At 47.3% G+C, this 26,003-nt stretch overlaps 1 protein-coding gene across 1 annotated transcript in view; it reads left to right on the forward strand.

The window, feature by feature from the left end:
- Positions 1-26,003, forward strand: part of LOC121441724 (vacuolar protein sorting-associated protein 13D-like) — a 226,987-nt gene that overhangs the window by 191,143 nt on the left and 9,841 nt on the right. Inside the window, exon 68 of the mRNA XM_041642967.1 lies at positions 25,715-25,846. Coding sequence (XP_041498901.1) covers positions 25,715-25,846 — 132 coding nt within the window. The remainder of the gene's footprint in view (positions 1-25,714; positions 25,847-26,003) is intronic.

Below are 26,003 nucleotides of genomic sequence, written 5' to 3' on the forward strand. Positions count from 1 at the left end.
TCTGAGCTACACAGAATCAATCCCCTGCTGCAGACAGCAGACAATGGGAATTTGGAAATGTGGTAGGGATGAAGGACCATAAGCTTGTGGGAGGAGTGGTGGCGTTACAGTCCCCTTCACCTTCTTTCCACCTTTCAAATTTCTCACTAATTTGTCTTATCAGAGAGGAATAAAATCAGATCAGTTCTGCATTTTCAGTGGCGGTATACTCTGGGTAAAACGGTCTCACTGTAGTGGACTTATATGATCACGTCAGTTGACAGTGTTACGAATCAGCATCCTGAGTGGACTAAATGCAGACTGGGAAGTGCTTTCTAGTTAGTGAAGATTTGAGCATGGATGGGGCCTTAGAGCAGGGACCTCTGGGGAACCCCCCACTCTGTAATAACCCAATTCTTATATTCATGTACTTATATATGAGCTACAGGTACACAATAGTTTTATATTGGTAATCTCTAATGAGTGTGCAATGGTGTTTTCCAGAACCTCCAACAGAGTGCAGGTAGGAGCAGACATAAGCATTCAGCTGTTTTTGATTAAGCAAGACTCACAGAGATTTGCAAAAATGTAAAACAGTCCCCTCCTCTCACCTTCAGTGACTCTGCAAACACATTAGCGGTGACAGGTATCCCTGTACCTGGTTAATTTCCCTGACAAGCTGTTCTGTTGGAAAATCCAGTGATGATCCCTCCTCTTGCTGATAAACAGCACATATCAGTGATGGTGGATTTATCTGGAATATACGAGGGCAGCAACAGTAACGCCATGCTCCGCTTTGGACTCCTGCCAACCATTGTCAGCCCTCCTGGCTTGCGCCCGAATTTTACTAGGTTTCTCAAAGTAATGATTGGGAAGATTGTATCACATACCAGAAAGACCTCTTATAATAATTTGCCTAATTTAGTCCTTTGCCTTAACCTGCCCAACCCAATAAACTTTCATTTTGGCAACGTAAGTGGTGAGCAGAGAGCTCAGGTCCATCCTGTCAGAGGCCACTTGGTCAGGCTAGCACAGCCCCAGCCAATCTCAGGTGATGGGGGGACCGTGTCTTGGTTTCACAGTTTATTGCTCGGCCACTCTGTGGCTTTCTGCCCTAGCGAAGCTGGTGCAGCAGGGCCAGCCCACGGCATTTGGATAAACCCTTTGAACTCCTGGAGGGAAGCTGTTTTTATGAGGCTGCTGCTCTGTGTTCACACTGGAGTCAGCTCCTGGTACATTTTCCCCAAACAGACTTCAAACATCGATAATGGCAGGGGCGACCCGGGTCATATCATAAAATTCCCAGCGACCACAGAAAACTTCAAAGTGGGAGAACAGAGCCCCACCTCTTCTTGTGAAGAGCTTGGGTCCTGGGGATCCTGGCTAGAATCCAGTCAGCCTTGCTGAGTAAGGCAAAATGACCAGGGCAGGGCTCATGGGCTCCCTAGATTTTACCGGCTGACCTCAGTGGGAATAACTGACACCTGTCCTCCTACTGTAGAACTAGCTAAGCTGCCACATGTGCTTGCCTAGCCCTTAGAGCAGGGGTTCTCAATCTGTGGGTCACGACCCCATAGGGCTCGCATCTCAGATATTTCCGTTACAAATCATAACAGGAGCAAAATTACAGTTCTGAAGCAGCAGTGAAGTAACACAACACGAGGAACTGGATTAAAGGGCTGCAGCATCAGGAAGGCTGAGAAACACTGTCTTATAGGGAAGATGGGAACCTCTGATAGGTTTTTGTGTCTTACAGTTTGAACTGTAGGGGACCCCATTAATTCAGCTCACCAATTCTTAACTTGTGATTTCCCAGACATAGCTGCTTAGTAGTATTGCAAATTGACAACAGGCATTGGTTATTGAACGCTTGTTTCTATGCATGCCATAGGTATTAAGTGAGAATAGGTGAATAACGGGGGACAAACTACTTTGAAGAGTCTTCAGGGAGAGCGTCTCCAAGCTGTTTGGTTTGTGTGTTGATACTATTCATTTATTTTACTTGTATGTCTGTGTGCCACGTGCATGTCTGGTGCCCACAGATGACAGAAGAGGGCATTGGATCACCAGGAACTAGAATTACAGGTGGTTGTGAGGTGGCATGTAGGTGCAGGAATGGAACCTAAGTCCTCTGAAAGAATGGCCAGTGCTCATAATCACTAATCATCCCAGCCCTCTGTTAATGCTCTTAACTCCCTCTTACGTGTACACTAAAGTAAAGGCAAGGTACTTAAAATACACTTGTTAGTGATTTAATGGCTTAAAAAGAGTAAAACTGTGGCCAGGAACCACCCTTATTTATTTCTAGGTTTACAGCAGCACTTTCAAAACCAAAAGTTCAGTCACTATTTTTAAAGTTACCAGATGAACGAATCTTCAATTATTCAGCTCTTTGTCTCGTGTATTTAGTAACTGTTACTTTGCAGTTGTTGAGAACTATGTTTAAATCCTATAATTTTGGCCTGAACTGTTTTCCAATAGCACACTTTTTCTTTAAAACAAATATCTTAATTTAGTGGGAGATAGCCTCTCTTCTGGGCGACGGAGGCTTGAGGTAGGGTCTCACTCATTCCAGAGGCTAGCCTAGAACTCCTGATCCTTCCGCCTCTGTCTCCCAAATTTTGGGATCACAAGCAGTGCCACCAGACTTCAGCATTTTAACTTTTTTTTTTTAAGCCAAAAGACTTTTAAATGTCTCAGTAGCTAACTGCAGTCTCTGCCCACCCTTCCCTGTACCTGATTCCTGGTGCTCAACCCCTCCTAATAGGACATAAACAACAGACTAAAGTATGAGTCCCCCAAAGCCCAGTCTGGGGCACCAGTATGTTTATTGGGCTTACAGAGCACTTACAGGAGGGGTGTGGGTGACCCCAGAGCTTCCACGCCGTCCGAAAGTCCCACCAAAGCATGGATGCCGATATCCCCTTAGCTGTACAGGTCAAGTGTCCCTCAGTTCCCTTCCACTGTCTGTGCTCTAGCACCCCTGAGACTCTGAGGCTGTGCACGGTTGGGGCACATGTGCATGCAGTTAACTGGGAGAAGCAGATGGGCCTGACTGAGATCCTCCCTACTTCCCTCCTGTGGGGGAATAGCAGCAATCAACAGGCCTGATCTTTAAGGTCTCTTGGAAGTAGTTGCAGCTACTCTGATGAAGATGAAGGATACTGTACTCTGGAATAGCACTCTTCAACAGTTTTATGGTTTCTTCAATTTGGAGGTATCTGTCTCTTTAATTTTAAAGAATGAACAGATAAACTGCTAGTCCCTCACCCCATTAGACTTTCTGTTGAAATACACACATATTCCTTCTTCTTTTCAGTATAATTTGCTCATACTGTTTTGATAAATCAATATCCAGATTTTGCATTATGACTATATAAATGGTATTCCCAGAGAAGCCACATAGTTTACTATTACAGTTTTCTTTTTACGTTGTTTGGTTTGTTGTGGTCCCCAAGCCCACCACCCCACCCCCAAGTTTCTAACTGCCTTTAGTACTGTTTGCGTAGTTTTCTATTTTTTAATGTCCACATGCCTATTGCTAATTTATCCACAAACTCTTCTCTGTGCATTTGAAAACAACTTAGATGGTTATCAGTTCTTTCTCATGGGAATTCCCCATAGACCTAACTCTCATCCACCTTATGAACTGGCCCTCCCTATGTACTGACCCTCCCTGTGGACTGGTTCTCCCTATGGACTATTCCTCCCCATGAGCTGGTCCTCCCTATGGGCTGGTCCTCCCCATGGGCTGGTCCTCTTCATGGACTGCTTCTCCCTAAGGGCTGGTCCTTCCTATGCTCTGGCCCTCCCTAAAGGCTGACCATTCTGTGCATCATCTCCTGGAGTGTTCCTGCTCTAAACATTTTCCTTCTGTTTGTATTTTTCTGTCTTTTTCTTTTCTGAATAGACAGTACTTGGATGTTGCTGATTATCCACCTCTGTCTAAGGCTGAGGAGGGCTCTGGAATGTCATGTGATGATGACCTGGTGGAGCCCATTGGCTGAACTCTGTCATGAGGAGGAGCAGGCAGATGGGTGTCTGAGGAGATCTGCAGGTCCAGCTCCTCCTCATACAGCCTTCAGCCCAGTCCTCCTGCTTTCACCACCTCACACACACCTCCCTGCTCCTCCTTTATACCCAGGCCTTCAGGGCTCCTTGGGGCCTTCGTCTTTCAGAAATCTAGCAAGTTCTACCATACTAATTAGTTCACTGCAATGTGGCTTCCTCTCCCTCAGGCTTACATTTCATCACCGTGTGTCCATCTGTGTTTTGGCTTCTAAAACTTGTTGACACCTTCCTTTTCTCCATTTGAGTGTGTGCCATGTTCAGTCTTCTGTTTTTACTTTTGGGGAGCAGTCCCTAGACTAGATCTGCCATATATAACCAAAACCCCCATAATGCCGACTTGATGCTAATCCATCCATCCCTAGTGCTGTCCTTTCCCTAGTAGTTGTGGTATGAGATGGTTTCCTGAAACCCAGGGCACTATGTCTGCTCACATCCCATTATACTTTGGTAGTGTTAACACAGAATAACATTGCTAGCATTTAGAAGCCTTTCTTGTAACCCAGGCCCAGTTCTATGTGGTTTACATGGGTTATCTCAGTTCCCCATCACAGCAACTGTGGGACATCTATGAAGGAAAGCAGTCTGTGGCCCTTCTCTCAGAATGATTGTTGCCAGTCTAACCCCAGCTTTGAGTCTGGTATTGCTCTTTAATCTTTCTTTCTGTGTGTTGTAAAGGAACAGGTTGTAGAAGGCTCTTGTCAAATCCAAGGGACATGAAAGAAATAGCACACCCAATGGTAGTGACATGGGCCTGTCACCACCCCTCCTTGAACCATAAAAGCTATTCAGAGGGGCTGGCAGCTGGTGAGCGACTTCCTTAGATCCTGGGTGCTGATGGGTGTTTGTAGTTTGCAAGGGAAGTCGCTGAAAGTTTTCTTATCTTGACACTCGGAGGGCAAGAGGTCTTTCTTCAAAGAGAGGGGCTTGTCTCAGAAGGAGAGTGGGAAGAACATAAACCCACGGGTTCTGTCTTCCTGGTGCTGGACAGACATGTGACAGCCAGTGAGAAAAGAGAACAAGCTCCAGGCACTGGTGGCTTCCACATCTCTGTGGCACAAGGCCCTGTTGGCAGCCCATGATTTGAGTCAGTGTCCTGCCCCTCGGCCTGGAGCAAACGTTTTCCCCTCTCAATCTCACTTAATCGAAGGTGAGATCGCTTTGACTCATAAGGACTAGGGGTAATAATACCTACCTCAGTGGGTGGTGATGTGGATTGAGTTACAGAATATATATAAAGCGTTCAGCCCGGCACATTGCAGCTCACTGCTGCAGCTCGAGCAATGACATTTATTTCAGTGGTCTCTCCTGAGTGTGCGTGTACAACACAAGTGAAGCAACCGTTGTGTCAGTCTGAAATCTGGCCGACTCTACTATGAATCTTGGGAGTTCTATGTTGTGCTCGGTTTTTGTCCTCCTTGTTCTCATCACATAAAATCAACAGCTAAATCAGGCCTAGGAACCTGGCTGGAACTGCTGCCTGGCAGGTCTCACCTGGGCTCTTAGCCCACATTCAAGAACTCTACTGGAGAAGGTGTGCAGAGGCCATGAACCTTCCCTGAACCCACTTGTGACGAACAGGTGACCCCAAACTGTTATTAGTGTGTGCTGTAAATGAGATGCCTCTGGGATCCAGCAGAGTTCAGCCAAAGGCCCCACATGACATGGAAATCTGCCCTAGAGCCAGTCTTGTTGGGTAAGAATTATGTAGCAAATGTCTCCAAACACTGGCATCTGTGTCTGCTGGGTGCAGGGCACCCGAGCCTGATGGAGTGCTTACGGAAATGTGGACAGGGCATGCGACCGGTGACAGCTGACAGACTGGTTTTTGGCCCCTGCTACATATCCAGCTCTTTGGATAAACAGCTTTAAAAGCATTACATGGTTTGGAAAGCATTCTTCAAAAAACAGTTATATTTTCCAGACGCATGACAATCTACGGCTCAGTGTTGTGTAAGGGTTTTAAATTGTACATCCAGATTCCTCTCCAGCAGGGCTCTCGTCACTGTTAAGGGCTGTGCATCTGAATCTGCTGGACAGTCCTCTCACTCTATTGCCATTTAGGTTGGGCTCCCTAATATCTGCTTAGAAACAAAACACAGCAGCATACTCGAGTTCAGGGCTAAGTGTTTAGGATGAAAAACTGTTTCATTTTACCTCAGTGTGTTTGGCTCTTTAAAAACCTCCCCATCATGTCCTCTCTTCATAATTTGGCAGAATAGAGGTGGTGGGTAGCTTATTCTAATGCTCTGAGCCCTTGAAGAACTTTCTCTAGGCTATAAATGCTCATTCCCAATTCACTTGAAACCTCATCCTCCCTCTTAGCCTATTCCCAGAAATTTAACTCATCACCTCTTGAGCGTCCTAGAAAATTCTGAATGACAAGGTAGGTGGCTCCTGGGACATGGCATTCAGGCCTGGCATTTTTTTTTTTTTGGGTCCCTTCTGAACCATACAGTAGATACAAAGTGTTCTATCTAGTGACAATTTGAAGAAAAAAATGTTTTTAAATCAAAGTCAAATATACTCCAGACTTTTTAAGTTTCAGGGAAGGAGTCATAGGGTTGTTGATCCCAGATTGCAGTGGGAGAGCTGATGGACAGCTGGGAATGTCATCCTGATTTATTGTGTTGAAGTGACAGTAGTCACTTCATGTTTTTTTAACATACCTGTGCAGGATCAGTCTCTCCTCGACTCATCTCTGTGGTCAAAATGCCCAGTGTGGATGTTCTCTGCAGGTGTCAGTGCAGGTAGCTCTCATCATGAGAACCAGGGTTGCAGACTGAGGGCCCCAAATCCCAGTTCCCATCTGTTTGCAGATTTGTGAGATAGCTTTGTCTTCTCTCACCCCCTACCCAGGTCATTCTGTCCAATGGCAAAGGGGAGAGGGTTGTCTGTGTCCTGGTCACATATGTGTGGCATAGTGAACACCTATTGAGTTCTCTGTGGGAACATCAGAGAGTGGACTTCTTCCAAGATTGGCTCTCTAGATATGGGAAGAAAGTCCATGAGAGATGTAAAAGTTAAGTTCAGTACTGTTCTGTTGAAATTAAAGGAATTAAGTCAGTCTGGGCTGTGTGGCACTAAAGCATTCCTCAGCTGCTGTGGCTCTCATCCTGTGCCCAGCTGGACTAGCCCTCTTCAATTGGTCATATCTGATCACCCAGAAGATTTGAGTCATGGGCCCAGCCTACCTGTCACTGCATCAGGCCTTCCTCTGAGTTCTCACAGACACCTCTGAGAAACAGATACACCAGGCTAGCTCAAACTGGTGGAGTGGGTCACTGCAGCCTACATAAAATGTAATGTCCAGGAGCCTCTGTAAATGGACCACTTTCCACAGCATCCTCCCTTGAAGAGGCACTTAAATATTCACAGTGTTTTGGTTTTTTATTTTCATTTTTTTTTAAGCTGCTGGTCAACATCAAAACAAAATAAAGACCTTGAGAGGCATTTTAGAAAGGGTGAATGTGTATGTTGTTTGCAAGCAAATCCCAAATCTATTTCCTCTTGGTCCCCCAAACCCATATATCATAGCAGTGCTTCTTGTCCTAACTATGTTGGACATAGGTAGCAATGTCAAGGAGCTGGTGGAAGAGGTAGCCCATGGACGGCCAGGAGGGACAGGTGAATGGTGGTGAGTCTGCAGGCAGTAGCTCTCGCCATATGATTGGCTGCTACTGCTGCTGGGGTAAGTAACTTGTGTGCCTACATTTTCAGAGTCTGGTTGCCTTGTTTGCTTTTGATTAAATGTCCCTGGAATATTGTCATAAAGTGATCTTAAGATAGAAAAGGTCCAACAGGAAGTGGAGGTATTGAGTCCACTGCTTTTAAGTTCTCCATGTCAGTGTTGGGTGATGATAGACTGTCTTTCTCAGGGACCGGCCAGAGACTCTTGATACATGGAGTCTCCCTGTGGGCCAAACCAGACCTCTCTAAAGGGGTTTCACTCACTAACTCGTATTGACCTGACCCATGTGACAACGTAATGTAAGTGTTCTGTTGACTGCTTTTGGAGAGGTGAGGTGTCCTTAGAGTCAAAGCTAACTGAACACTGACCACATATGTAAGCAAGCAGAGACAAGTTCCATGGATTATGCATTTCTCTTGAGAATTTCCTTGATGAGCCTATCTTTTTGTTGCTGCTTGTTTTCTGGCTCACGTGGTTCTTTGTAACATTTTTAGCAAATGGAAATAAAGATATACAGAAGAGGGATTCTAAAGAGCAAGATATAGTGTTTTATGGTCCATTCATTCCCAGGCCCCGCCCATGGACCCCAAAAAGGTGCTTCAGGCTTTGGGATGACAGATTCACTGCCTTGTCAATCTCTCAGCATTGGTACATGGACAAAGACGCCTTTGAGGGAAACCAAGAGTGCCCCTCAGAAATATGAGGCTTGCTTGAATGAAGGAGCGAGCAGCTTCAGCTTGAAGCAAATCCTGGCTTCGCTAACTTCCTCTGAAGAATTCTGCCTCATCCCAGAGTTAAAACATGCCCATGGGCATGCTGTCACTGGTAGAGTCTGATTTTCTTTTCAGATGGTTTGGGCATCGTCAAAGTTTGTCCAGTCATCAGTGGTGCCAAGCAGTGATGCCCTCAGAGGCTTTCTACCTGGTCTTCTTGGGGTGTCTTTGGTCGATCTTGACTTCGGTTATTTTTTTCCCACCTCTCTGTGCCTCCTGCTCTTCTTTCTCTTATGCTTGAACCCTGGTTAGAAGAGTTCTACTAACTATTCTAGACCTCCAATATCATTACACAGAGGGCAGTAGGCACATGTGAGGAGCCACAGTTCCTGGCAGACTGCTGGGAGATCTGGGTGAACCTCTGGGCTCAGCTTCCCTTTCCAGTTTGTGCACATTCTCCATCAGTGGGGAGCACAGATGGATAGCTGGAGTCAGGCAAGGAGGGCATTCTTCTTCATGGGTAGACCCTCCAACCAAATGAAGCCCTGCTGGAACAGGCTGACTACCCAGCTCTGTGTATGCTAATCAGAGATCCTGGGTTCAGGGCAAAGGAATGAATTCATTCAGAAGATCTGATACCTGGGACCTTCTGCTTGGTTCCATAATACCAACTGCCCAACAGACATGCCAGCGTACATGTGCGCACACACACACATGTGGTACTCATGTATCCCACTTCGGTAGTCAAGTCCTGAAAACTGCTTTTTTCTGTATTAGAAGTATGATCAGCGGGTAGTCAGCGTTTGTACTCCAGAAGACTAGAAGATGGCTGTAGATAGAATATGCCTGCTTCTGGTGTCCTGGCTGAGTTCAAGTGCAGGTTCAAATACACAAGGACTTGGTAGCTGTTTTACAGGAAGTTTGCAGGGATCGGGCTGATAATTTTGCTTTTGTGAGAACAAAGTGAAGCCATGCGTTGAAGAGCAGTCCGGGGCCTATATATAGGGGCCCAGAGCCTGCTGGGATGGGGTTTACACTCGGGCTGTCCTTTTGCCCTTCCACTGAACTCTCTTCATTTCAGCCATGAGCAAACAGTCAGGGCCTGAACTAACAACCCTGCAGTCCTCCGAAGCACGGCTCTCTTACAGTACCGAACAAAGGGAGGGAGGGCCGCGTGGGCCGGCCGGGCCGTGGAATGCAGCTTCAGGGTTCTGCTCCATAAATTTAACCAGCACGACGAAAAGAAGATAATATGAGCCTTCGTGATGATCTGAAAGGGGGAGGCTCTGTGTCCCATTGATTGCGGTCTGGCCCGTTGCCAGGCCCAAGCCTGACCGACAGTTGAACCATATCGTTAAGGCGTGTAATACAGCTCGAGTCTTGTACTGCCGCCAATGAGTACATATCCACAGGGCAAAAGTTTATAAAGAGTTGAGGCTGTCCTGCTTAACCCTCTCACACGGCATGTAATAGACCCAGCTGCCATTCAGAACCTGCCCATCTGAGGTCACACAGGGAAGCCCGCATGCTTCCTTTCTTCAAACAGCATTTCAGGTCTGGGGAGAGGGAAGGAGAGCTACTCTGAGGGGGTCACAGTGCTGGAATGTTCCCCTCTGGAGCAGCTACGCAGTCTGCCTCCTTCCCTCCCCCGGCCCCCAGCCCAGAAATGGGACACCACAGTGCTTTCTTCCGAGTGGCTCTCTGTTTGCAGTATAATGTTGCTGAAGGAAGCGGGGCTGACACAACAGGAAACCTAGACGTCTCTGAGGAGGCTGTGCTGGGGGCAAAGTGGTTGATGCCTGGATGCCATATCTTTTCCTAGCGTTGCTGAGGTTCAAGGTGATTCTTGCTCCCTTCTGTACTGCCCCACCGCTCAGGGCTGTGACTGTGAATGACTTCTCTCTGGCTCCTTGAGGCCCCGTCTCCATGCTGATCAGAGCAGGCGGAAGGCTGACTTGTGGAATGGTCTGGTGTTGCAGGTAGCCTCAAAGAAACTCTGCCCCCTCACCAGGAAGGGCATGGGGAAGTAGATATCCCAGCAAGGCCCAGGCAGCCTGAGTTCTCAGAAGGAATAGTGAGTTTAGCAGGTCTGTAGACAGAAGGGATTTAATTAATGTAGCCATAAAGGAAGGCTACCTGTATTCGGAGGTCCTGAGAGGGAAAGTGGGTTGGGATAGTTTCATCCTGTTTGTCAGTCCATCACATCCCTTAGCCCAAGTGGGGCCCTTGCACATGTCATTTCCAGAGCACAGAGGGATCCTGGGCTATTGTGGCTCATGTCCAGAAACCAGGTCACCAAGCTCTGTGCCCAGGAGCTGCAGCACTCCCTTCCACACCCAGAATCTGCCCATCCCAGAAAGGAGCAGTGACACTCCCTGACTGCGGCCTTGTTTCTGCTCTGCCTTTCAGAAGTTCATCTTTATCTGCTCATCACCTGGGAGCTCCAGCTGCTACACAGCTGGCACAGGAAGCCTCTGCGTAGGATGCCGAGTCAGATGTGCTCAGCATGCTGTGACCTCCTTGGGAGGCCAGGGGATTTCTGTTTATTTTGGTACTGTGGGCTGAGTAAAAAGGCTTTAGAGGTGGAAGAGACACAGTGGCCAGCCAGCCTTTTGAGACTTTTGGGTCTTTGGTTAGTCACGCTTCCACTGTCAAGGTGCTCTGAAGGCCTCAGGAAGCCCTGGTGGTGACTCCAGTGTGGAGGGTGTTGTCATCTGGACTCCATTACATGATTGCTAAACCTAAATGGCTTGTGTCTCTTCATCGTGCATGGGAGGCCAAGTCGTATGAAGAAATTCTTCTGCTCTTTGGATTTCTTTGGTTCTGTTTAATAATCACTGATGATGCCGTGAGTTAGCCAGATGCTAACTAGGGTTTATAGAGATTCTTATCAGTCGCAGCACCAGAAAGTCCTCAGTGGTTTATGTGCCAGGGAAGCTCGGTCCCTGCTCCCTGGTCTGAGCAATCCTTCGGAAAGGGAACTGCAAAGAGCTAGGACTGAAGAGTCACTTGAGGCTTCCAGGGTGACTCACCCTTTGTCATCGGCAGAGCTGCTCTAGGCTTCCTTGTGCCTCTCCCTCCCCAAGGAACTTGGTAATTGGACAGCCACATGCTTGCCCTCACTCTCTGCTGTCTGTGGCTGGGTCCAGAAGGAAAAAGGAACCCTCAGTTTCAGAAAGAGGTGGGAGCATAACTTTTGTGTCCCTTGTTAGGTATCAGAGGAGGTACAACTGCACCTGCCTGGGCAGGTGGGCAGGGTCTAATGCCCCCCTCTGTCTGGATCCCAACCCTGTGTGCCCATGCACAGGGAACCAATTAGAAAGGCACATGCTGGGTGTGAGCAGTGGTTGGCACCAGATCTGGGAGGTTTTGCTTACTTGCCCCATCTGTCTGGCAGGGTCTAGCATCTTACCCTCGTCTCTCTGGCTCATAACACATTTTTAACACAATTTGCATGTGCTTTTTTTCCCCTGGGCCTGTACAGACAGCCCCCACCTCTTCCCCAGGCCAACAATCCAAATGAATTCAGTCTTACTGGCTCTTGTCTCCTAAGGGGACAGGTTCTGGGTTGGTTTGGTATCACCTCTGACCCAGGGGTGCATCTGATCTTTATGGAACCTCAAAACGTACCTGGGATGACCCAAACCCTTATCTTTCATTTTGATCTCTTTCTACCTGGACCATTAATTCTGCTTTCAAAGGAGGTTGGGGAGTGAGGAGCATTTCAAAGTGAGGTTGATTTGGTCTCTTTTGAGCTTGTCTTCTGGCTCATGCTCTGCCCTGATGAGAATCAGAAGGGACAGCCATAAGCCCCTTCAGTCTCGTGGATATGCAGCTGGAGAGCCTCAAAACCAGTTCCAGATGTCACTTCTCCCTTTGCCGATGGGTTGAGACTGAGGCATGCTGGGAGGCAAGCTGCTTGTGCTCTTACCCATTCTTACAGTTCGCAATGGATGTTTTACCTGGGGGACCCCTTAACGACTGTACCATGCATACCGCAGTCCCTGTTAGGCCTGCCAGCACCTCCAGCTCCTCTGCCAGAGTGCATTACTTTGAGCTTGCTGGCTCCCATAAGCAGGAACAGACTCCCGCCACTCAGGGTCGGAAAGTGAGGCAGTACTGCAAAAGTAAAGTTTGTTCTTGGGCCACGGAGTGTCCTGGAGCCAGCTGCAGCTTGGCAAAGTCACATCCATGTCTCTCCCCACTGCGTCCAGGGGAAGGTGGAACCTGGCCAGGCTGTGGGAGGAGACATGAATAGTGATGGTCACTCCCCTTCGAGTGCCCCTTCTCCAGAAGAAAGCTACCTTCCCCCACCTCACGTAGCCCTCGTGCTGTGCGTTCCTATGGTGGAACCCTGGGCCTATCTGTGGTTTCACTGTGCAAGTGCTTTAGACTTTGCTCTTTAAGCTCAACTGCGTCCTGAGTCATAGTGGATATTTTTTTTAAGAAAACATAGTTTTAGTGTTTAAGTAAAATAGCATGCAATATATATTCATCCACGTTTGGGGCTCTGCTGGTTGAGTCAGCTCTGTGATCTCTGCAGCAAGCCACTGAGATGGGTGCTGGCATTATCTCCCATCTCCTTGCCTCCAGAGTGTGAGCAGAACTCAGCATAACCAACCCATTGTTAATAATCCCCAAAAAGTTACTAATGTAACCCCATCAGACACCTCCCTGCATGTCTGTATGTGCAATGCACAGAGATACAAATATGTGCAATATATGAGTGTTACATAAATATGTGTGTGTGTGTGTGTGTGTTTGCGCGCACGCGCATGTATGTGTATTGGGGAGGCTCAAGCGTCCTAACTCAACCTAGCTCTGTTACCAGGCTGTACTTGCAGCCCCAAGTACAAACATTGATGTTCACTGAAAAACACCTTTGCATTCCAAAAACCAGTTATTTGAACAGTTATGTAATATATTCCAAATATTCCATGATATACTTGGTTTGGTCATTACAGACTCTTGCCACTTTTCACATTCCAAGTGTTACCTATAATTTTCCTCTCAATGCTGTCCTGGATTGATGTTGTGTGTTTTCTGTAGTGACACATGACAGTTCACTTCCTAGGCAGGGGAAGCGGTTTGTGCTTGATCCACAGGCTGAAGCGGAGCATTTCTCCAGCTCACTGCCTGCTCATTCATTCAGAGCAGGAGTCACAGTTTTTATAGGGTAGCTGCTGTGATGGACAACATAGGAAGAAGCAGGCTTCATCTTTTAAGCCTGCCAATCAGAGCAAATATCCCAACGCTGCTGTCTTTCACACTTCTCTGCAAGTTAACCATGCTGAATCATCTTCTGCATTTCTGTTGGCTATTTTCTTCTCTCCATTCATGAATTCCTTTTTATATTCTCTGTCCCAATCCTTTTAAAACCTCTTGGTATGGCTTCGTTGGCAGAATGCATTCCTGGTCAACACAGAGCCCCAGGTTTGAGCCCCAACACTACAGAAAGCCAGGCACAGTGCTCATCTGTAATCCCAGCACTTGGGAGACAGAGGCAGGAGGATTAGAAATTGAAGGTCATCTTCTGCAACATAGCAAGTTTGAGGCCAACCTGGGCTACATGAGACCTTGTCTTGTAGGAAAGGGCCAGATATTTTAGAGATTTGAAGGACCTGTGAGAATAAAATAGTATTTTTTTAAGAGAAGAAGAAAACCTTAGCGCCTAGTATTCCTTCCTCTTTAGTGCACTTGCTGTGGTTTTCCCCACTCTGTCAGCAGTAGCCATGTGCCAACCCTCATCAGTGTAAGTGCATGTCCTCCTTCTAGATGCTGGTAAAATGAAGTTTAGCTACTGGCAGGTCCTATCCGTGTGCATTGGAGTCTGTGCCATAGCTGTGAAAGCATGCTGTCCCTCTGCCTGGAATAGCGCCAGTTGCTGCAACTCTAGAAAAGGGAGTGCTGGTGGATGTTTTGGTTGTGTGGGGTGTGACCTGTTGATTGTTTTTTGGGTTTGTTTTTTTTTTGTTTTGTTTTGTTTTTTTGTTTTTTGGTCTTGTTATTTGTTGCCTACTGTTCTTAAGTATCTGTTTACAACCTGTTCCTTCTGGCCTTACAGCAGGCTCCTTCTTGATGCCAGGCCTTCCCAAAAAGCGGTGGCATACCATTCCAAGGCTGCATAGTGGAGCACTCTCACTAGCTCCTGCACTCACTCATCTGATACAGGGGCTGGGCTTCTTCTGTGGTCATCAAGAATGTAGACTGTGGGGTGCTGTGTGACAGACTTTTCCTGGGGAAAAACGACACACTCATCAACTCACCCCAGATAGGGAGCTCAGAACAGACCAGTGAGTTTTATTGGCACTTACAGGAGCAGAAATGGCTCAAAGACTGCTTTGTCACCAAAATCCAGCCCAGCAGAAAAGCTGAGAACCTGGGATGCACTGCACACCTTGCAAGCAGCTCGACAGGCTGGAGGTGTCCTTTCCAGGTAGCTCGGTAGGCCGAAGCCTCTTCAAGGCAACTCAGCCGGTTTCTGCTTCTTTTAGACTGGTTGGCCGGCCTCAGAGGCTTCTTTGTAGCTTGGCGTGTCCAAGGTTGATTCTCCTGCAGTCTCTACTGTTTTTACTGTTTACTCTTGGGGAGGGAGGGACCTAGTGAATCTGAGTTTTGGGGACTCCCTGAAGCTATTTTGAATAGCTTACCTTATCTTAAGGAACTTCCCTTTAAGAGCAAGTGTGTAGAAAGGACATGGGATCCAAGCAAATGAGTTTCATTTTGCCCAACATAGCAACTATCATCTCCAAGTGTACTGTAAATGATTTCCTTTCATTCTCATTCTGGTTTTTTGTTTGTTTGTTCGTTTGTTTTGTTTTGTTTTTGGCTTATTTGTTTCGTAGTCATTTTAATGTATAGAGAGCCAGCCTTTCAAATGAGTCACCTTGTCGCAGAAACCTGTCATTTACTTTAGCTGTGAAGGACTAAAGAAAGGGCAAAGTGGTCATTCTCCCATGGCCTGCCAGTTTGCAGCATGCACAAACCAGAGGCAGGCTGGCAAGCCGAATCTGCAGTGAGCTGTGGTCTCCTCCCCGTGGTGCCACCTTCCACCTTTCCTTGCTTGTGTCCAGTGGCCTCCAGCCCTGCTGTGGCTGCAGCCTAAGAGCCCTTCTGGCCCGCGTCACCCTCAGGTCCTGATTCAACAGGATTCAGCAGGTCTATTGAGTGCGTGTTTAATGTGACACAGATGAGGGCATCCCAGAGACCTTTCTGCTTTACAGATTTTCAGCTTTTTGCATTTCATTAGCGTTGCTTATTGTTTACAGACTGTAACATGAGACAGCAGAACGGATTGTAATTTTTAAAAAGGCTTGGGGTGGGGGGTAGAGGGCGACCAACAAGGCCGTAGGGCATCAGAGAGAGAAAAAAATCCAGTAGTGTGGAATGTTGTTTGCTGTCCAGACCAAACAAACCAGTTTGCCAAGGGTTGGTGGACTATGACACTCAGCCCGGCTCATGTTAACACTGGGCAGTGCATAATTAGTAGACAGCTTGACCGTTTTATCACCAAATAAAGAATGCCCTCTGTCACAGGTGGAACATCCTGGTCCTAGGCAGAAATGAGCCCCTCGTAGAAGGACTGAAGGGTGTGGGTGGCCAAGATGCCAGCTCTGTTCTGTTTCCTTCCTGTCTAGAAAGGACACTGTTGAACCCAGTTTGCATTCAGACACATGGCTGTTCTCCTTCACCCCCTCTGCAGGGACTTATGCCTGGCCCTATGGCAAGAGTCAGAACAAGGAGAGGAGTCTTCTTCGGTATGGAAAACGAGGATAGTCTTGAGGGCACTGGACTGATGGACCAGAGCCAGGCAGACACAAGTTTCAAAATAGAGTGCTATCTCTGGTTTAGGTGGGGATGGCTGGCTTGAGGTGGCCTTGGCTTTTGTGAGAGCTCGGCCATAGCATAAACCTAAGGAGCAATAGCAAGAAGCCCAGCTAATGAGGAAGAACATGGGGACCCGAAGTGACTGGTTGTCTCTAAGATCAAAGGAACCTAAAGCTTGGGCTGATATCGCATTAGCCATATAAGGAATTGACTTTGAGGAGGCCTCTCCTTGTTTGAATGAGTTCAGAGACTTGATCACTGATCGAGTCAGACATTTCTGAGCCATTGGTCACTCTGGGTGTCAAGATACCATTGGCTTCCCATAAGGAGCTGGACCCAGGGTGGCTGCCAAGCTTCCAAGCCCATTTTTTTTTCCTTCTTGGAAAACTGCAGACATTGCATGGTTTCCCAAAGCTGCCAGTGACCTCCTAGGAGCATGTGACCTGGGTCAGGAGCTTCCTTGTGTCTCCCCACAATGGAATGTCCAGCATCCCTGTGCTCCATGGGTTCTTGGGTCATTACCAACTCCCAGCCTTCCCCTTCTCCGGCTGCAGGGGCCCTTTTGCCAACCAACTTTCTCCGCTCACCTGGCCTCCTACACCAGCTCCTACAGTTTCGGGCCTATACATTCATCTCAGGTATGTCTGGGCTGGAAGGAGGTGTACCTGGAACCTTCCTTTCTCCCTCTACCCCCTTACAGCTCATCCGCAAGGCCTGAAGCCCGGGGGCCTGGATGCCTGAACAACTTTCATATCTTTGGAGTTCTTTCTTTTCCCCCGTCTCTTCTTTTTTCCTGCTGTTCCTGCCTTCCACCCTTGCCCCCCTGTTTGACAGGAAAAGGATGTCAGAAGCCACCCGCCCCGGAGGTGGAGCAAACAGGTACTCTTGAAGGAGTAAGCAAACCACTCGCAGGCCTTCCAGAGTTGTAGCGTCTCCAGATCTGCTTGGCTTTGGCATGAAGGAGACCCTGGGGCAGGAGGCTTCGGAGCAGCAGTGGTTGTACAGGGAGAGATTTTATTGCAAACTGCATTAGAGAAAGTGATTTGCCATTGATATGTATGTATTTGGTAAACCCTGGACTATGCTGAATTTTCCTAAAGGCTGTACTCAGATTATTCCAACTCTAAGAACTGCATGTCTGTTGTAATTTACTGAACATTCAGTGATTAGCACTGCTTCTTTACAAACATTTCAGGAAGTTAATATTTGAATGGAGTTGGGAAAATGTTCTTGTGTCCTGCAGCATGTGACATGCTCCTGAGGAGTCACTCTTACGGGGAGCCACACCAGCCCCCCATTAGTGCTTGTCACAATGAAACTGTAAACACCACACTTTTGCTTTGGGGTGAGATTTGTTTTGGATTTGGTTTATTTTATTTTATTTTATTTTGAGAGTTTCTCTGTGGCTTTGGAGCCTGTCCTGGAACTAGCTCTTGTAGACCAGGCTGGCCTTGAACTCACAGAGATCTGCCTGCCTCTGCCTCCCAAGTCTTGGGATTAAAAGTGTGCGCCATCACTTCCCAGTTTGGTTTTATTGTTTTTTAAGATAGGGTTTCTCTGTGTAGCCTTGACTGTCCTGGAACTCACTCTGTAGACCAGGCTAGCCTCGAACTCAGAAATCCACCTGCCTCTGCCTTCCACGTGCTGGGATTAAAGGGGTGGGCCACCACTTCCTGACAAGGTTTTGGGTTTTTGAAGAAAAGACTCACACTGTAGTTCATGCTGGCCTGTAACTCATTACACAGCCCAAATAGGCCTCAAATTTGATAATCCTGTCTTAGCCTCCCAAGTGCTGGAATGAAAGGTGAAAGCCACTGTGCCCAGCCACATTTAGGGATTTTAAGTTGATTTATTTGTCCTAAGGAATTATAGGAGGGTATTAGACAGTTAATTTTATGAGTCCTACTATGTGCTGTGTTTGTGTTCTATTTCCTACCAGTGTTATCAACCAAGTGCTTGGCTGGGATGTCATTCTGTTTGTTCTTTCCCCACCAACTTTTGCTCTTCTCTGTGCCACCTTGATCTCAAAGGAGGTCAACATTTGGGAGATAATATCTTCCTTTGGATTTTCCCCTTATGTAGTCGTTTGTAGAAATGGTCTGAAAACCAGCTTCTTAGCACCGGTATTACAGACTCCGCTTTGGCCATGTAAACAGTTCTGGCGTTTGCATTAGAGCGACAGAGTTCCAAGGAGTGTGAGTCTGGGAAGTGCTGGGTTCTGCTTGGTGTCGCTGAGGAACACAAAGCCTTCGTTTGTGAAGTGCCCCTTCCCTATAGTGTTCCGGCAAAGTTGTGTGCCATTTTATAAAGTAAAGCAACCCCAGAATGCAAGCAGATTTATGACATTTGGGGAACCTTTTCCAGGGCTCCCAGCTGTGCTGAATTCATTATAAAGTGAGCCTTTTCGGAGATGATAGTCTCGGCCTGGAGGCAGTTGACCAAGAAAAGAGTCTGGAGTATCTTTGTCCTCAAGCTGAAGTCCCAGCAGCACATCTACTGGCATTAGTCCTACCAGCTGTCACGGTCACTGTGTCACAGGGTCCCCAAATGCATGAGATTACAGAGAGCCTTGACCCCTATAAACAAGTCAGGTGTGAAACCTCACTGATGGGTGCAAACCAGTCCAGGAAATCACCCCTGCTGGACTGCTAAAACCTAACAATATAAATAGGATTTCTATGCTTCCTTGAGTCAACATCTCCCCCATTTCCAGTGGCAATGGTTTGGTAAGGGATTTTGTGTGTTGCCTTACACATGACTTCAGACCTCCAGGGAGTGGGGTGGAATTTAAACAGGGAGGAGAATGGGAAGCACTTCCCTGGCAAGCTATGCGCCATCTGTGCCTTGGGTCCATTCTGTGGAGTATATTGTATAGACCAGCCTCTACTCTAAGCATTGTACATTTAGTGACTTACTACTAGTAACACCCTATTATCAGCATTTGAATTTTTGTTACATATATTAATTTGCATCTCTGTGTGTATTTGCATGTGGTATGAGGGAACATAAACCATGGCGGAGTATGGAAGTTGGTTCTCTCCTTCCACATGTAGGTTCTGGGGATTGAACTCAGGTGGTTAGACCTGGCAGTGAGTGCCTCTCCACACTGAGCCATACTGCCAGTCACCAGCTTTGTTTTATAAATGAGGAAACAGTTTATAAATGATGGGAGGATTTAAACTTGCCCTTCAAGCTTCCTAGTCAGGTGGAGTAGAGAACCAGAGAGAGGAATGACCATTTTGGAGCAGTTTGTTTTTCTGGCTACCTTAATTTGAATACTTACTCAGTAATTCCAGGGAAGAATGAATCTCTACTGACACCGTTTCTTTCATGTGCTCAAAACCCAAATTATTGCAGGAAATACTTGGTATCCTTTTCCCATTTCAAGCTTCAACATGTCACCGAGCCGTACACGGAGTGGAGTGAGAAGCACTTTCCTCATAGTCTTTGGAAATGGATTCATGGGACAGAGAGGAAAGAGCTGTGGCTCAGAGGTCTTCTGGACCCCACTGTACTTCAGTGAGCATCCAAGTGCGTTTAACCAGATCGGGCTCCCAGTGCAGGCAGTGCCATTCAGAGCAGTAACTAATGTTTGATGGAGTCATTCAGACAAGACCCCTGATTCTTGTAGCTGTTACCAGTGAACAATGTTTTAGAATCTGGGCCAATCTTCTGTTCTCAGTCTAATTATTTGTGCTTAGTTGAGCACGCTGCATATCAGTAAGATAGTTAGTGAAAACAAAAATTGTGGGCCCATATATATAATAAACATAAGCATCATCCATCACTCCACAGAGGTCAGCACGTCCAGCCCCCCATTAGATGGCAGCCCTTCGCTGAATAAACATCTACTGGGCTTGGGCGTCACAGTCTGTGCGCACAGTCTGCTCATTTGTTGATGGCTTGTGGGTGTCACTTGGCTGATAGACATTGACCATGACAGACTTCTCGAGCAGCTATCAGCTTGCACTGTGCCTGAGTGGACATACACAGCCATCTGTCTCCAACTAACAGAACTGTGACACAGCTACTCATCATATAAGCAAAGAACAAATCATGGCCTGGCCAACTGCTGACCTCAGGCTGAAAGGCACATCAGCCAAGTGGAACTGGTTAGATCTGCCCGCCACCTTGTTTGGATTTACTGTTGCTTCAAGACTGGGACACAGGTTATTTTCATGGCTCTGATCTTTGGTTTGGGGGCCCCCAGTATCTGTCAGAGAGCCCCTGCCTGATGGAGTGAGTCTTCATGGACAGCTCTCCCTGGGTGGGTATCTGCAGTGTATCAGCCACTGTGCGAGCAGCCCCTTCCCTGGGGGAAGAGGCATCCATGGTGTATCACCGATGCCTGACATTTTCATGGAGTTCAAAGCTCAAGTTCATTTGGTGCTGACATTTTGGATTAGCTGGTTGACTGGAAGGGCTGCTTCTTCCTATATGCTGTGAAATTTATAAACCACAGCAGCTGAGGGCTTAAAATGGCCGACAGCCCCCAGCTGGCAGCAATTAAGTGCGCCGCAGACCTTTGGCTAAACAAAGGCTTGTGGAGGCAGAGACGCTGCACACACTGAACTGACTCTTGTTCTCAGTGCCGGTCAAGAAACACTTAACCAAAGAGAAGTGAATGAGGGCATTTTGCCACTTCCTGTGTAGTATGGTGCCAGACACTGCCCAAGTGGCATCATGACAGCAATGGGTGGCAGAACAATTTCAGTGTTGACCTTCAATGCCCCAGCACCAGTGACAGGAGCCACCCTACTGCCCTGTACATACCATTTAGTCAGGATTCTCTAAGGAAGCACAGCAGGTAGAAGGACTGTTCGGATGTAAAGGGGGCTAGCAGACTGGCCTACGGGCTGTGATCCGGGAGTTGTCTTGGCTGTCCAAATCCAGAGGATTCCTGGAGAGTTGCTGGTTGTCAGAAGACGTTGCGATCAGCCTCAACAGGATAGATGAACTTGCCAGAGAGAGTGGGGACAAGCAGGCAAAATACAAAGCTTCCTTCATCCATTGCCTTTTATGTGGGCTGCCATCATTAGCTGTGGCCCAGACTGAGGGTGGGTCTCCCTTGTTCAAATAACCAGGTGAAGAAAACCCCTCCCTCCTAGGAGTGCCCAGCAGCTTGGATTTTAGTTGATTCCAGATGTAGTCGAGTTGGCAGCTGAGACTAGCCAGCACAGGACACCATTATTCTTTCATCTGAAGGACGGAGATGGGAGGAGAAAGTGCCGAGGCCATTTTATCCCCACTCCAGCAACAGGCCGGAGAACCTAGACCAGACGGCAAGGAGGCTCAGCAAGTAAAACGTTTGCTGCCCAATTCCCACGGCCAGAGCTTGATTTCTAGAATACAGTGAAATCCCTGAGAGTTGCTCTCTGACCTCCTCACGTACCTTATGGCATACATGCACCTCTCCACAATAAATAAACATAAAAGTTAAGTAGAGTCTATATCAATGTTCTCTAAGATATAACATAAGTATAAGTCAATTTAATTTTGTTTTGTTTTGATCCTTTGAGACAGGATCTCATGTAGTCCAGACTGACCTTTAATTTAGCTTGCCTCAGTTAAAGGTCCTCCTGCCTTTTCTTCCTGAGTACTGGAATTACACCACTCTCCTGATTTTCCTTCCTTTTGTTTGTTTTGAGACAGGTTCTCATATGAAAGTAAATTTCAGATTTAGTTCTTTTGTCCCACTGACCTCACTTCATGTGCCCAGTGACAGCATATTAGACAGTGCTGTCCTAGTCAGTACCCAACATTAGAAGGGGTGGAGATAGCTAGCGTTTCATAACCACATCACGGCAGGAGTGTAAAATGGTTTTGCACCTTTTTAAGTAGCTCACACTCTCCTCTTAAGCAAATGTTTATGTCCTGAAATCTGGCAAAAAAAAAAAAAAAGTGTGCATGCATGTGTGCATGCGTTTGTATGTATCCAAATCCAAAGGTCACTAGGGGACATGACAAGCATGTTCATAGCCACATCACTTATCATAGCAGAACTTAGCCAGTCTCAGATATGTCATAGACATCCATAGCACAGGGTGTTAGCAAGCAGACAGAAGTGAATCCTCCCAACAGACCCAGCATGATTAGGACCTATAGACAGCACTAGTGTGCCAGAACAGGCTTGGAAGGTGGGAAGACTGCCTAAGAAGGAAAAGCATGGACATTAGACACGAGATTTAGAATTGGGGCTGTGCCAGGGGGAAGAGGAACAGTGTCTGGATGCAGAAGACACCCAGGCAGTGGTCAGTAGTGGGGCTGTAGATGATGTTTGTTCAAATAAAGAAAAAGGCCAGTGACGATGGCAGACTTCGAACAGAACAGGAGGAAGCCATCCTATTGTCGTCTTCCCAGTGCTTGGCTCACTGAGACACAGGATAGTGACGTAACAGTCAATCTTGTAAAACTGAGGCACAGAGCATGAACAAATGCAGGATTGCTGTTACCTGCAGAAGCGCTTGTTTATAAGGGTGATTTGAGTTCATGTGTGTGTGTGTGTGTGTGTGTGTGTGTACATATGTACATGGGTATGATTGTTTGTATGTATTCTTAGGACCTTGTGCAATGTTAAGTCTGCCTCTACTGATATATATTTTATACAATATATTATTATATTTTGTTTGTGTTTGGGTGCTTTTGGTTTTAGTGGGTTGGTTTTTGTTTTTTGTTTTGTTTTTTGTTGTTGTTGTTTTTGAGACAAAGTCTAAGTAGGCCTGGCTGGCTTCAGTCTTGCTGGCTTCATCTCTGCTTCCCAAACACTACAATTGCATGTATGTGTCACCACCATACATACTGAGTATGAGAATGGTTCTACCACACAGTGGTTCCATTTCCCTGGTGAAGGTTACTTCATAACCTTTCTGCCAGATTTGTTCTCACGGAGACTTTAAACCCTGTCCCCCAACACCTGCTCACAGCCTACCAACTTGGACATGAGAACTTGAAATTTTAGTTGTTTTAGAGGAGAAAAACTAGCTTTAGTCACTGACAAAGAAGAATGAGGAAGAGTATCTTAATCCGTCTTTCTGCCTCTCGAAAGAATGCTTGCCAGTCTCCCCTCTGAGGGAACCAACCCCTCATTTACAGAGGTGTGTCCTCTCAGTGAGGGGAGGCTGTGGGTTTTTCTTTGAATATCCTAGTGACATGAAAATGACCTCAAGCATCACAGTGTGCTCCTCCAGGCCCTAGCACTAAGCAATGAGTCCAGCATGGCCCTTGGTGTTTGGTAGAGAGGACCATAAAAATTAGGGGTAGTTTGCTGTCTGCGGGGAAGACAGAGAGGAGATGAGGATCCACAAAGGAGCTGTTCTACCTGCTCATTCTGGGTATTTTTGTGGCTTTGTAGTTTGCACGCTAGATGATAATATGTTGAGAGTAGAGATAAGGTTAAAGGAAGGGGCTCTAGAGGAAGCTGCTGAGCCAAGGAATTACTGTGTGCACTTAAATTTTTTGGTAGTGTGGGGCACAGTTTCTTCCATTCTCAGTTGGCCCATAGTTGGTGTGAGGTGTGACTTCTAGGAGCTCAGGAGCAGTCTGCCACCTTTCATTGATTTGCCAGACTTCCTTAGGTCCTTTTAGGAGGATGCAGTTCCCTGTCGGTTTCCCCTTCCCTGCAGTGGTGATCCCTGAGAAAAGCAGGCCTTTGGAGAATAGGACACTTCTCCACAAAGTTCCCTTTTCACAGCTACCCTTTGCTGTCCCTGGTGAACCAGACAGCGGCACCCCGGGAAAGTCAGACTTAGTTAAAAGGAGGTAGGAAAGTGAAAGTGACTCCCCCGTCTGCCTCTTGGAGGGGTCTTTGGTCTTCTGTGTAGCAGCCAGTGGCCCCTTCAGGAGCCTCTCAGGCAAACGAACCATGGGAATTCTTTGGGGGAAACATGTCATTGGTCTGTCTAGAGAGTAAAATGGCAGCAGTTGTTTTGCCAGGCCAAGAGGCTAGAGTATGCCACCTAGAAAAGTCTACCCAGCTCCTTCCTGGGATCCCCTCCCATATGGTGATCTGCTGGCATCCATGGCTGAGTCCTTAAGAGGTTCCTCCCCAGTGGACTCACAGTGTCTGCCTGTACCACTCTCCCTGCTTTCAGGGAGAACTCTGGGGTGAGAGCCATTGGAAGGACTGAGACGAAGCACATCGGGAATATGTATAATATGTGCTATAATTGAAGCCACCCCATTACCCAGTCAGTCCCTCAGTGCAAGCCCCTGCATCCTCCTCCAACTCTCCATATGACTCCTGCAAACCAAAGCTAAAAGGACACAAGACACCCTCATAACTAAGTATTTGAGACTTGTATGTGTGAGGGGGATGGGAGATCTGGCTTCCTACGAGCTATCAAACACCCCCATGGCACCTTCTGGAACCAGAGCCTGGTGAACTCAGCCTGACCTGGGTTCAGAAACACATGCAATGATCTTAGCTTTGCAGATAGCCTGTGGCAAGTTCCAGACTGCTGCTTCCGGGGTCCTACCCCGACCTGCCCTGCAGGACCCTTCTCCCTGTCAGACGTCTCCACTCCCACTAGTCCATGGTCCTAAAGTGCTGATTCAGTGTGGCTGCCTGCTCCTCCCTTTGAGCTATGTCTAGAGAGGGATGTTTTGCTTCAGTGGGTTCCAGAAACAAATAATAAAGAGTACAGCAAGTACAGGCCGAGGACAGACCCAGTGCGCTCTTATCAGTCATCTGAAGTATGCACCGCCTTTCCAAGACAAATATGGACTCCTGATTCTAGGAAAACACCAAAAAGTATTTATCAATTACCCTGTCTATGGTTTGTGGAAAAAGACAACAGCAGCCGACCCTGAAAGCCATAGCAAAGCAGATTCCTTTGGGCAACCAGCAGCCAAGTGGCATGAGTTAGGGCTGCTGCTGTGTCCTAGGACTGGTCCCTTCACATGGCCACTGCATTCCTTACCCTTTACTCAGGAGACTAGCTCACCGCTCAGGAGCCTGGCAGCATAGCAGGTCATACTAAAGCCCAGGCCCGTTGGTGTTCCTCCTGAAGCCACTGCACGTCCCCAGAGGCCAACCCAAAGAGATCCCTAGCAAAACGTAATAAACCGGTGTGGTCCGTCGGGAACGTAGTGATAGTGACCTTACAGAGCTGCAGTGATGGGTCGGTCACCTATCCTCTTCAGCACAAGCCTGATGGGGGTACTGGTACTCTCTTATTTGCTCCCACAACCAAGAGGTGGGTTGTGCCAGCTCATTACACAGAAAGAGAGATTGAGACCAAGGAAGTCAGCTGATTGAGCCAATAGTCCTGTAGCCAAAGGATTGTTGAGGCCCAGTCTGAATTCACAGTGGGCATGCTGTAGCCCACACAGCCCTGCTGCAGCTTCCTCCTGTCTATAAGCAGTGCCTTTCCAAATGAGGATGGAAAATCATTTCAACCTTGACACTTAACCTCTTCCTGTCCATTTGTCCCTCTAGGACCCAAGCCCAGAGGGTTCGGAAGCCGCGCTGCTGCACTGGCCCCCAGGGATTGCTTCCTCGCTATTCTGAGAGTCAGGCAGAAGGACAGGAGCAGCTCTTCAAGCTGACAGACAACATCCAAGATGAGTTGTAAGTGGGGGCTGAAGAAATGGGTCCACTGTGTTTCCTTGTCTGTCTTTGAGTCTGAGAAACGTCCCTGTTACTCAGGAGTTTCAGCCTTGAGAAGGGCTGAAGGCTTGCTTGTCCTGAATGTCTGATAGGTCTCAATATAACTACTTATAAATGG

The sequence above is a fragment of the Microtus oregoni genome, unplaced genomic scaffold, assembly GCF_018167655.1.
Source record: "Microtus oregoni isolate MIOR12 unplaced genomic scaffold, Mior012 000081F_ref0000091, whole genome shotgun sequence".
NCBI lineage: Eukaryota > Metazoa > Chordata > Mammalia > Rodentia > Cricetidae > Microtus > Microtus oregoni.